Source organism: Oryctolagus cuniculus, chromosome 9 (assembly GCF_964237555.1).
Source record: "Oryctolagus cuniculus chromosome 9, mOryCun1.1, whole genome shotgun sequence".
NCBI lineage: Eukaryota > Metazoa > Chordata > Mammalia > Lagomorpha > Leporidae > Oryctolagus > Oryctolagus cuniculus.
In genome coordinates, this window is record NC_091440.1 from 39,812,862 (window position 1) to 39,826,679 (window position 13,818).

The 13,818-nt window shown below is 39.6% G+C and overlaps 1 protein-coding gene across 6 annotated transcripts in view; it reads right to left on the minus strand.

Annotated features, from left to right (window-relative positions):
- The window catches only part of PIBF1 (progesterone immunomodulatory binding factor 1), a 237,684-nt gene that overhangs the window by 88,758 nt on the left and 135,108 nt on the right, over window positions 1-13,818 (minus strand). For all 6 annotated transcript variants that reach the window (XM_070048728.1, XM_070048727.1, XM_051850615.2 and 3 more), the window contains one exon: window positions 12,536-12,626. In XM_070048728.1, the coding sequence (XP_069904829.1) occupies window positions 12,536-12,626 (91 nt within the window). The remainder of the gene's footprint in view (window positions 1-12,535; window positions 12,627-13,818) is intronic.

Below are 13,818 nucleotides of genomic sequence, written 5' to 3' on the forward strand. Positions count from 1 at the left end.
GGCCACAGCAAAGAGCTGGACTGGAAGAGGAGCAACCGGGACTAGAACCCGGCGCCCATATGGGATGCCAGCGCCGCATGCGGAGGATTAACCAAGTGAGCCATGGCGCCAGCCCCTATAATTGCCTTTTTTTCTTTTTCTTTTGTTTGTTATATATATATTTTTTATTTAATAAATGTGAATTTACAAAGTGCAACTTTGGTATTGTTGTGGCTTCCCCCACCCCAACCTCCCTCCCTCCCGTGGCCCTCCCCTCTCCCAATCCCTTTCCCATCCCGCCCTTCATCGAGTTTCATTTTCAATTACCTTCATATATTGAAGATCAACTTAGTATATACTAAGCAAGGATTTCAACAGGCTGCACTCACACAAACGCACAAAGTATAGGGTATTGTTCGACTAGTAGTGTTGTTTTTAAGTTTCATAGTAGAACACATTAAGGACAGAGATCCTACGTGGGGAGCATGTACCCAGTGACTCCCGTTATTGATTTAACAACTGGCACTCTTATTTATGACGTCAAATCACCCGAGACTCTTGCTATGAGCTGTCTAGGCTATGGCAGCCCCTTGAGTTCACGGACTCTGAACTTGTATAACTGCCTTTCAAATAAAATGAATCTTGAAAAACAAAATCAGCTGTTGTTAAGAGTTGGAAAATATACATAGTCTTCTTTTTTTTGACAATCATTCTTAAAAAAACCAGCTTAATGGACATATAATTTTATTGACAAGCAACATATATCATAATGTCTGCCTATCTAAAGTATATAATTCGATCATTTTTAGTATGGAGTCACACTAATTTTAGAAATTTTTTTTCCCACAAAAAGAAACTTGGTTCCCATTAGCAGTCACTGCCCATCCTCCCCACCCCTTCACGGTCTCCTATTCTATCCTTCCACCAACCCTTAGGGAGCCATTCAACTACTTTCATTTTTTCCAGAGTTTGAAGGTATTTACGGTTTGTAGCTATCTTGTTCTAAGTTGACCCTAAAATAACAACGTCTCTACAAATAAAGTAAATCTTGCTGTGGTTTAGTACTAGTTTGAGTGTCCCCCCAAAGCTTGTGAGTTAAAGCTTGGTTTCAAGGCTGGAAACAATTAGCAAGTCCTGAGGTTCTGGGGATATGCTCTTAGAAATCAAGTTCTTGTGAGAAGATTGGTTAAAAAGCTTAGTTAGGTCCAGTCACTCTGCTTCCTGGCTTGCCCCATGTGAGCCTTCCTTGGCAGGTGCTCTGCCTGCCAGCTTCACTAGACAGCTAAACCAGAGTGCCCTCTAAATCTTGGACAGGGAACCTCCAAAGCCGTGGACTTTGAAATGAACCTCCTTCTTCTATAAGTGGCCTGTGTCAGGTATTTAGTTATGGGAATAGAAAGCTGACTAATAGGGGCTGGTGCTGTGCCGGCATCCCATATGGGTGCCGGTTCGTGTCCCTGTTGCTCCACTTCTGATCCAGTTCTCTCCTGATGTGTCTAGGAAAGCAGTGGAAGATGGCTCAGGTGCTTGGGCCCCTGCACCCACATGGGAGATCTGGAAGAAGCTCCTGGCGGCAGATAGGGCCAGCTCGGGCTGTTGTGGCAATTTAGGGAGTGAACCAGTGGGTAGAAGACCTTTCTCTCTGTCTCTCCCTCTCTCTGTCTGTAACTCTACCTCTCAAATAAATAAATAAATAAATATTTTTTTAAAGAAAGCTAATACAAGTGTTAATGTTAATTGTGCATTACTCGGATCTGGCTGAAAAGCCCATGAGAGTATTTCAGGCATGGAAAGCCAAGACACTCTGGCAAAAAGATCTCTGTGAGTGAGATCCCAGTGGAAAGAACAGGTCTTCAAAGAGGGAGGTGCCTTTCTCTGAAGGGAGGAGAGAACCTCCACTTTGACTATGACCGTGTCTAAACAAGATAAGAGTCGGAGAACTCAAGGGGCTTCCATAGCCTTGGAAACTCATGACTGGTGCATAGGGAGATTACTGATGCCATAAACAGGAGTGTCAATTTGTAAAGTCAACAACAGGAGTCACTGTGCACTTACTCCTCATGTAGGATCTCTGTCCTTAATGTGCTGTACACTGAGGCTTAATGCTATAACGAGTACTCAAACAGTATATTTCACTTTGTGTTTCTATGGGGGTGCAAACGATTGAAATCTTTACTTAATGTACACTAAACTGATCTTCTGTAAAAAAAAAAAAAAAAAGAAATTATCAATTCCCAAAAAAAAAAAAATGTTAATTGTGCATTATGTTATGTTCACATTTTACAATCTGTGATTTCACTATGTGATGCTGTAAACATCAGCATCTTACACCAGTAGTTCTGTTTTTTATAAGGTTAATTTTTAAAAAAGATTTTATTTATTTGAGAGGTAGAGAGAGAGAAAGGTCTTTCTTCCGTTGGCTCACTCCCCAGATGGCCGTAAAAGCCGGAGCTGCGCTGATCGGAAGCCAGGAGCCAAGTGCTTCTTTCGGGTTTCCCATGGGGGTGCAGCGGCCCAAGCACTTGGGCCATCTTCTACTGCTTTCCCAGGCCACAGCAGAGAGCTGGATTGGAAGAGGAGCAGCCGGATCTAGAACCGGCGCCCATATGGGATGCCAGAGCCGCAGGCGGAGGATTAACCTACTATGCCATGGCACCGGCCCCTGTTAGATTAATTTAAAAACCTTGAAACTATCTTCATTCATATCTTCATCTTTTCTTTCTCACCCTTTGCATATGTTAGGTGTAAGGTTTTTCATATATCTTCTACAGAACTCAGCATTAGTCTTTTTTTTTTTTTTTTTTTTGACAGGCAGAGTGGACAGTGAGAGAGAGAGACAGAGAGAAAGGTCTTCCTTTGCCGTTGGTTCACCCTCCAATGGCCGCCGCGGCTGGCGCGCTGCGGCCGGCGCACCGCGCTGATCCGATGGCAGGAGCCAGGAGCCAGGTGCTTTTCCTGGTCTCCCATGGGGTGCAGGGCCCAAGCACCTGGGCCATCCTCCACTGCACTCCCTGGCCACAGCAGAGGGCTGGCCTGGAAGAGGGGCAACCGGGACAGAATCCGGCGCCCCGACCGGGACTAGAACCCAGTGTGCCGGCGCCGCAAGGCGGAGGATTAGCCTAGTGAGCCGCGGCGCCGGCAGCATTAGTCTTTTGTACACAGGAATTTATCAGTAAGTCTATATTGAAGGTATAGACAATATTTGCATAATACTTAGTATAGAATAATGAGCAAATTAAATAGAATTATGCAGAAAGAGATACAGATGACAAAGAAGACAAATAGATCTAAGGAAACAATACTTATATGCAAATGTCATCCATTATAACATTCTGAAGAAGATAATTACTTGAAGGCAACAAATTTAATAATATTACATTGCTTCTTTTGTTTCGGTGCTTTTCTCCTTTTGGGGGGGGGCATTACACAATGCTGTGATGTAGATATGGTGATACCACCCCCTGGTAAAAAATATCATGACATAAAACACTGATTTAAGATTTTTTTAAGATTTACTTTATTATTTATTTGAAAGGCGGAGTTACAGAGAGGCAGAGGCAGAGAGAGAGAGAGGTCTTCCATCTGCTAGTTCACTCCTCAGATGGCCACAATGGCCGGAGCTGTGCCCGTCTGAAACCAGGAGCCAGGAGCTTCTTCCGGGTCTCCTACATGGGTGCAGGGGCTGAAGGAATTGTGCCATTCTCCCCACTGCTTTCTCAGGCGATAGCACAGCGCTAGATCTGTAGTGGAACAGCTGGGACTTGAACTAGCACCCATGTCAGATGCCGGCACTGCAGGCGGTGGCTTTATCTGCTAGGCCACAGTGCTGGCCCCAAGAAATTCTTAATATATTAGTGCTTACGCCTTACCAGCAGAATTATCTCCTTGTAATAGGAATTCCTTTGAGTTTGGATGGGAGATTTTGAATTAAGAAAATGAACTCTAAATGGAAGAAGGTATTTTATGATATCTTCAGAATGTTTATACACATGTTCTACAGGGGTTGGAGCTGTGGTGTAGTGGGTTAAGCCCCCACCTACAGTGCTGACGTTCTGTACAGGTGCTCATTGGAGCCCTGGCTGCTCCACTTCTGGTCCAGCTCCCTGCTAATGGCCTGGGAAAGCACCGGATGATGGCCCAAATGCTTGAGCCCCTGCACTCACCTGGAAGACCTGGATGAAGCTCCTGGCTCCTATTGGCTCAGTCCTGGCTGTCACAGCCATTTGGGGAATGAACCAGCAGATGGAAGATCTTCCTCTCTGTCTCTCTCTCTCTCTGTAACTCTGCCTCTCAAATAAATAAATCTTTAAAAAAAATATGTTCTACAGTGCTCTGATTGCTAGCTTGTAATACACTTTACCAAGAAAAATATTCTAGGAATCAACACTAATGGGAAGAATTGGACTTTTCCTTTGAACACTGATGTCATTTATGACCCATAATGGTCCAGTAGGAATATAATGTGAGACACACATGTAATTTAAACTTTTCTAGTAGTTGCATTAAAAACAGTACAAAGCCCTTACCTTTGTATGATATCAAACAATCAATTAAAAATGTATAAAAGATCTAAATTTGGCCGGCGCCGCGGCTCACTAGGCTAATCCTCCGCCTAGCGGCGCCGGCACACCGGGTTCTAGTCCCGGTCGGGGCGCCGGATTCTGTCCCGGTTGCCCTTCTTCCAGGCCAGCCCTCTGCTGTGGCCAGGGAGTGCAGTGGAGGATGGCCCAGGTGCTTGGGCCCTGCACCCCATGGGAGACCAGGAAAAGCACCTGGCTCCTGGCTCCTGCCATCGGATCAGCGCGGTGCGCCGGCCGCAGCGCGCCAGCCACGGCGGCCATTGGAGGGTGAACCAACGGCAAAGGAAGACCTTTCTCTCTGTCTCTCTCTCTCACTGTCCACTCTGCCTGTCAAAAAAAAAAAAAAAAATGTATAAAAGATCTAAATTTAAGAGCTGAACTGTAGGGACCAGTGCTATGGTGTACCATGTTAAGCCACTATCTGCAGTACCAGCATACCATATGGGTGCCAGTTTGAGTCCTATCTGCTCCACTCCTGATCCAGCTCCTTGCTGATGTGCCTGGGAAGGCAGTGGAAGATGGCCCAAGAGCTCTGGCCCCTGTACCTACATGGGAGACCCGGATGAAGCTCCCGGCTTCAGTCTTGTCCAGTTTTGGCTGTGGAGGCCATTTGAGGAGTAAACCAGTGGACAGAAGATCTCTCTTTGCCTCTTCCTCTCCCTTTCCCTCTCTGTAATTCCTTCTTTCAAGTAAATTTTTTTTTAAAAAGCTAAATTATTAAATTTTATAACATAGGAATAAATATAGGAGTAAACTCTATATTTAAATTATTTAAAAATATCAAGGTCCTCTATAATCTCACTGTAACCAATCTCATTTTCCACTAATGTCTACTACTCTACTCAATGTCCCACAAACATATTTTGTACATTTTTTTCACTGTTCTCCAGTCTGAAGACCAGTTCTGCTGCTTATGAACCCAACTTTTCTTCAAGTTCCACCTTGTCCATTTCTGACCATGAAATCTTCACTGATCTTTTTTCTTCTGACTGACATAGCCAATCATATAACAATCAACTAAATAGTTTTGAATATTTTATAGTATTCTCTCATGTGTTTCAATCTTTTTTCCATTAACACATGTAACTCCCTTTCTCTCTGTCTCTCTCATTGTCCATTCTGCCTGTCAAAAAAAAAAAATACAATTAATGCTTAGCATCTAAACAAGGAACTAGCATTTAAAAAAATATAGAAGTCAATGAGGGAGAAAGCAAAGGTCACAGATACCAAGTCACATCTAATATATTTCAACCTCCAAGTCCTTTTTAAACAAATTTTTTTGAGCAAAGCAAGATTCATTTAAGTCACAAACTTCCTGCTGCAGCAGCCAGAAGGGGGTTCCAAGACAGGCAGATGCCAACCTCCTAAGTCTTTAAATGTGGCATACTGTTTTTGGTGAGTGATTCGATATTATAGGAGTATCATGTTTAAATATCTGGGATATTAGAATTTGGAAGAAAGGACAGTTAACCGAAATTTAAAGCAAGACAAATGACTTTATCAGGTAAAGTTGAGTTTATGTCTCCTTAATACAATACACATACAATGAAGATAAGTTTCTTTCAAGTTCTTTATAAAAAGCAACTATAAGTAATCAGGGAAAATGATTTTTGCCAATGATTATGTTTTGATATAGAATGTAATGAACTCTACAAGAAAGCAATGCTTTTACAATCTATGTGTTGGGACATTAAAGTAGGTAAAACATATAATACTTCGTCCTAATTATATTAATTGATATTAATTGCCATGTGATTTTTAGTTAGGCCAAAATTAGATTTGACATCAACTAAACACTACAAACTTATAGCATATAAAAAATTAATTAATTAGAGAGACAGAGCTCTCCCATTTGCTGATTTACTCTTCAAATGTCTACAATGGCTGAGGCTGGGACAGGCGAAAGCCAGGAGCTGGGGACATAATCCAGGTCTCCCATGTGAGAGGCAAGGAGAAAACCCCTTAAACTATTTTAATCTGCTGCCTCCCAGGGCACAGATTAGCAGGAATTGGAATTAGAAGTGGAGCTAGTACTTTTTTTTTTTAAGATTTATTTATTTATTCGAAAGTCAGAGTTACAGAGAGGAGAGGCAGAGAAAGATAGAGGTCTTCCATCTGCTGGTTCACTCCCCAATTGGCCGCAATGGCCAGAGCTGTGCCGATCCGAAGTCAGGAGCCAGGAGCTTCTTCCAGGTCTCCCACGCGGGTGCATGGGCCCAAGGGCTTGGGCCATCTTCTACTGCTTTCCCAGGCCATAGCAGAGAGCTGGATTGGAAGTGGAGCGGCCGGGTCTCAAACCGGTGCCCAAATGGGATGCTGGCGCTTCAGACCAGGGTGTTAACCCACTGCTACACAGCGCCGGCCCTGGAGCTGGTACTTGAACTCTGCCACCCAAATATGGAATGGAGGCATTTCAAACTGCCATTTTAACTGCTAGACCAAATATACAGTTTTGTATCTAAATAGTAAATCAAAATTTTACATGTTACCTGGTAAGATTATTCCCCTAAGGGTAATCTTTTAGCCCTCTCAGTACTATTTGAGTTTCAAACAAAGGTTATTTCTCTTGAATCTGTCAATGGCAGTGAGTACTTCCATTACTACACAGAATTTCCTAACAGTATTCGTTCAGCCTTGTGGACAAGGTTAGGCTCTATTTGCATCTGAAATGTCAAAGCACAACGGAGGATTTTTTTTTTTTTTAAGATTTATTTATTTGAAAGAGTTACAGAGGGAGGTAGAGCCAGAGAGAGAGAAAGAGAGAAAGAGAGAGAGAGAGAGAGAGGTCTTCCATCCACTGGTTCACTTCCCAAATGGCTTCAATGGTTAGAGCTGAGCTAATATGAAGCCAGGAGCCAGGAGCCAGGAGCTTTTTCTGGGTTTCCCACACAGGTGCAGGGGCCCAAGCACTTGGGCCATCTTCTACTGCTTTCCCAGGTCATAGCAGAGAGCTGGATTGGAAGTGGAACAGCTGGGACTTGAACCAGTACCCATATGGGAGCTGGCACTGCAGGTGGTGGCTTTAACCTGCTGTGCTACAGCGCTGGCCCCCACAATGGAGGAATAATGTTTGGTCCCAACTCCTTCAATATTGGTATGGTCTTTTCAGTATTTTCAAAATCCCAAATAAATAAATAAATATATGTGAAGTATGCTAGTTAGTTACTTGGTTGAAACAATACCTGGCTTTTTGATCTTTTCCAATTTTGGCAGATCAGATCAGAGTTCTGTGTTGGCTAGAAGAAAGCTTCAGGTTGGTCCTTACATTGCCTGCACTGAAGGAAATGACTGAGGACTACACAATGGAGTCATGCTGATTATCTATAGTTATATGAAACTACAGGCTTACACTGCCAAACTGATCATGAGTGGAACAGCAGTAACTTCGAAAGGAATATTCATAAAGCCAACCCAAATGAAATAAATACCAGCTTCCCCAGGACAAAAATTATAACTCACTCACATGAGAATAAAGGAGAGAAAAACAAATTTTCATTATGCACCAGAATTTGATATTTTCCTCTGCTATTTTTCATAAATTATGAAGCTGTACATTGTGAAAGTTTCAACTTAAAGCTCTTTATAGAACTAGACAGAAACTAAAACAAAAGGTATATAGCATGTAGTAAATCTTATAATTTAAAAGATTTAAAAGCTTTCAGAAAAGTCTTCATATTGAGATCAGCCAAAACAAACAGAGAGAAACACACTAAGACCATGTTATTGCCTGGGTGTCACCCATTTAGTGGGGCAGGTTAGAAACCTCAGCCATAACACATAACCAGAAAATCTTGTTTGCTATTTTCAAAACAGTCACAACTGAAATGAAAACATTACTTCAGATCTTCAAGTTCAGTCAAGTCAGGAAGAGCCCATTTTAATCTACTTTAATTGTATAAGCCCTTTTAACTTCCCACAATTGTGTCCCAGAAGAGCGTTAAACAGAATATTTACTTACCTTTCATACCTCTATAAAACTTCAAAATGGAGTAACCTTATTTTATAATTACAATGTGTTTAAGAGGTATGTTTGAGAGCTATTTTTCAAACTAAAAAATCTGATTATGCTACTACTTTAAAGAAAATTGGCTTATAATATATTTTAAGAAATTAATCAAATAAAATAAATTTCGAAACTACTTTCATATCCAGAGAGTGCCCTTAATTATTAAGAAGCTTCATTAAAATTCTTTTTTTAAAAAATGTTGATCTAAAACTTTATTTTTTGAATGTATAACTATTTTTTTTGTAAATACAACTTTAGGACTATAGTGATTCTTTTCACCATTAAAATCCTAAAACAACGGCTGGTGTTATGGAGTACCTGGTAAAGTCAAAGCCTGCAACTGGTATCCTACACAGACACCAGTTCAAGTCCTGACTATTCCACTTCTGATCCAGCTTCCTGCTAATGTGCCTGGGAAAGTAGTGGAGAATGGCCCAACTGGTTGGGCCTCTGCACCCATGTGGGAGACCCAGAAGAAGCTCCTGGCTCCTGGCTTTGGCCTGGCCCATCCCCAGCCATTGTGGCCATTTAGGGAGTGAGCCAGTGGATCGAATATCCCTTTCTCTGTCTCTGTCTCTTCTTTTCTTTCTGTGTCACTCTGCCTTTCAAATAAAAAAAATAAATAAATTAAAAAAAAATTCTAAAACAAAATTAGCTTAAATGAAAACCCAAATTGTGTCTAGTGAAACGTTCTGGAGCCCTGGCTTTTTGTATAAAATTAACTCTGTGATTTACTTTTTAAAATTATTTTTAAAATTATTATTTTTTAAAGATTTATTTATTTATTTGAAAGGCAGAAAGAGAAGGAGAAAGAGAGAGGGAGACATTTCACCTGTTGGTTCACTCCCCAAATGGCCCCAACAGCCGGGGCTGGGCAAGGCCAAAGCCAGGAGCCAGGAGTTTCATCAGAGTCTTCCATGTGGGTACAGGAGCCCAAGGACTTGGACCACCTTCAGCTGCTTTCCCACGCACATTAGCAGGGAGCGGAATCTGAAGTGGAGCAGCTGAGACTTGATCTGGAGCCAATATGGGATGCCAGCACTGCCAGTAGTGGCTTTACCTGCTAAGTCACAGCTCCAGCCCCACAATTTACTTTAAGAACATATTAGCTGGTGTGACAAATTAGCATTTGCCGAATATCTACTTTATGCCAGGCACCGTGTAGTAGGCATCACATCATTTTTCACCTTAACTTCATAGCATCTCTTGAGTAGCAACAGGTAACCAATGACATTTTTCAGTGACTATCAAATTTAATAGCAACATGGCATTCAAAACCAGAAGTCCTAGAAACTCAAGTTTTAGAGAATCATTAAAAAAATGATCTTTTTGAAGAATATTCAATGCTAAGAAAATGTTCAAGATGGGATGATAAAAATAAAAACTAAATTACACACAAGAAATTCCAAATATGTAATAAATTACACACACATGTACATTTCTGAATGGTTATTTTAGGTGGTAGAATTACTAGTAATTTTCTTAATTTGTAAAACAAACATATATTTGTAATCAGAAACCTCCCTCTAATTAAGTATTCTTCTAAAATATCTGATTTGGGCTGTTATAAATATATGAGATTTTAAATCTGATTTAGAATGGGTAGAATATTTTTGGCAGTACTTGGGAAATAAAATTCTTTGAAATTTTGATGTATCTTTGGTATAGACATGTGTAATATAAACTTTACTATGCAAACATTTCATTTACTGTTCTAAGTAATTTTATAATTCATTATTAAGTTTCTATTGCTTTAAATTCAAATTTGAAGGATTAAGTACTGATTCTCTGAAAGGCTGTTTTGCTTTCATTTTAAATAAATTAAAGAGAGCACAAAGGCACTACCTTCTTTTCATGTACCCATTAAGAAATCAAATACGCGTTTTGTAAACTTCACAAAGGCATTCCACCCTTCCGTGCCACTGGCCAATTTTGTGAATACATTAGGCACTCAAGAAAAGTTCTTGAATGAATGGGTTTAGGAATGCATAAGCGTCCTTTTTGGATATCTAGACTTACTTTCCCTTCCCTCAGTTTAGATGACCTGAGAAGCACTTCCTCAAAATAACCCTCTGGCTCACCATGAGAAGAATGCCTGGCACCAGCTGGCAGGAGATATTAATAGCACACCCATTAGGCACTTGTTCAAGGCACATAGATAGCTCAGTGATAGAATCTTTAGAAATATTTGGACAGTTAAGATTATTTAGAATATGAATCAGATGTGGTTCCTTAAGTCTTCACCCTAAATATTAAAGGAATCAATCTCTGTTTTTGGAAACTCTTTAAAAACAGTTTGGTATAACAAGAATCATTACTTCGAATTTCAGAGGAACTCAGCAATTGGGGCTAAAGAAAGTTTACACAACAAAATTCTCTTTTTCTTTAAAAAGGGTTACTAGAAGGATTCATATGCTAAAATAGAGAAGAGAATGGACTTTTCCCATTGATTTCTAATTTTTAATATGTTATCAATCTTTACCACAGATAAAGAACTGTTTTAGCCATTAAACTATATTTCTGCTTCTCCTAGGCAACATCACACTCAAAAACAGAGATAGGTTGAAAATCACAAAATATCCTAAGTCACCAATTAGTGATCTTGAAGCAACTGGTAAGAGTTAGGGCTATAACAAATTTTTCAAATAAGACACACATAATTCAGAAATACTTGAATCTTTACCAGGTGGAGTTAATCATTCCAGCTACAAATTGACATTTTCCATTCATCTATCCTTGATCCAAATTTGACAGATACTTCGTTTAACCAGTAAAAACCTAAGTTCTAAGCATTGCTTCATTACTTCCCTTAAAACATTTTATATTTTACTTCTCCTTAGGAAGGCATAAAGAAATCTTATTCTTGGAGCCATCACTTCAAAGTTTCTACAAAAGCATGAAAATTAAGAGATTGATTATTTCTCTTACACAGAGTGGAGTGTTTCTGCACATCTTAATCAATTCACATAAAAATAAGAGACAAGCAAGCAGCTTTGAATCCTTAGTCTTTAGATACTCAGTGAAGAGGAAATTCTACTAGTCATCCTGCTAGGTAGACAGCTGGGAAAAAACAAGACTAAGATGTGGTTGTTCACCTTGAAGAACTTTCCATCTTGTTGGGAAAATTACTTGGGAAATGGCAGCTAATGAGTTAAGAGAAATGTTTTGTTGTGTGGTAAGAAGAAAATAGATATTCACAGGCAAAGAGACAGACCTATCCTCACATGAGGTGGAGGGGTAAATAAGGCTGGAGAGGTGGGGCTTCATTACAGAGGGCTTTAGAAGTCTGGCGGAGACATTCCATTTTGCTGTGTTAGCAAATGGGGCAGTGAGATGTTTTGGCAAAGTAGGATGAATTTAGCTGGGAGAGGAGTTAGGAAAATAGCAGGTAGGCCAACCAAGAAACTGACTGACATTGGTACAATTTTTTGTTATGGTACTTTAAAGTAGTACTTCCTAAGATAACTAGTAGATCTTCCAAAAACTTTCCTTCTATTCACAAAGTCTTTTATAATTTCAGTCACAATAAATATGCTACCTTAGATTTCTCTCTCTCTTTCTCTCCCTCTCTCTCAAGTGTATGTCAAGGAATACAGGCAGATGACCAAAAAAAACCAGACACAAAGAAATAAAAGGAAGCATAATTAGTTTTAACCTGAAAATGGTTGATACAAAGCATTTGTAACTCAACTGAAATTAATGTGAAACAAAAATAAAAATGACAGCCTTATCACTCAAATTCTATGAAAATTCTAATGTACACCTCTATTTTACTATTGTACTCACTTAAATATACATGAAATGCATGATTATTACTTAGTGTGTTTTATTTTGTGAGAAAATTAATATTTATGCAGTCCAAGAATGAAGTAAGTTCACCTTGTCATCCAACTCAGCATATTATCAAAAAGCACAATGTAATTACATCTAGCCTGAGTACATAAGTCAAATAAATATATATTGATTTTACCTCTGCTTTAGTCGTCTTTTGGCTGTTGTGGGAACATTAGCACCATAGCCGTAGGAAAAAAGAACCCTTTCAGCTTCATCTTCATTTTCAACTGGAAAACATAAAGTTTATGATGTAAAATTAACTTTTTCTTCCTAAAAACCATGACAGGAGTGAAAATAGAAGAGGTTATGATAATGAATTAGGAAGCATAAAAACATAAAAAGGACTAATGCATAATATCAAACTCATTTGTAAGTACAAGCATATTTCTTAAAGTATATCCTTGCTTGAAACTGTTCCATTTATTTTTAAAAGGCATAAAGGACTGCATAATGTAACAAGTTGAATTTCTTGTTATAAAGCAAAATTCTGACGGATTCAAAGCTTTTCTTCTCATAAAATGTATGCTATATGCACATAACAACATGAATTTCATCGTTTCTTTATGGAAGAAATGACTTTTTAATTAGAAGATATTCATTATCTTACTGAAACAACTCCATTTTAACATGTAATAATGAAATTATGCACTTACGTAGGCTACTATGTGAAGAAAATATGCAACTCATCCATTGATGGCCTTACATTTTTTTAACTGCAAAAATATTCAGCGCTGGGGCGGGCATTTGGCACAGCAGTTAAGACACTGCCTGTGACAGCCACATCCTGTATCAGAGTCCCAGCTCCAGTTCCAGTTTCCTGCTAATGCCCATCCTGGGAGGCAGCAGGTGACTACTCAAGTAATTGGGTCCCTGTTACCTGTGTATCAAATTCCTGTCTTTGACTGGCTCTGGTCCTTGCAGGTGTTTGGGGGACTGAATCAGCAGACAGGAGATTTTTCTATCTCTCTGCCTTCTAAATAAAATGAAAATTAAAAAAATATTTACCCCAAGTAATTTACCTCTAAATTTCACTATTATCATATTACTTCCCAAAAGGAATCTTAACTATCAGGTTAACATAATATGGGTAAAAAGTTTAAATGCAATGAAATTTTATTGCAAGTTGGGCTTAAAAATATTTAAGGGAATAAAAACTAAAGTTTTACTACCTCAAATGAAAGCAGTCCAAATGACATAAAAACTTTTGCAATGTTGATTAGCAACTATAATTTTAATGTTAAAAAGAAAAACATATGGGGTCAGTGTTGTGGTCTAGTAGTGCTGGCATTCCATATGGTTGTTGGTTTGGTTCCCATCCAAGCTGCTCCACTTCGAATCCAGCTCCCTGCTAATGGGCCTGGGAAAGCAGTAGAAGGTGGCCCAAGTTCTTGGCCACCCACGTGGGAGACCCAGAAGAAG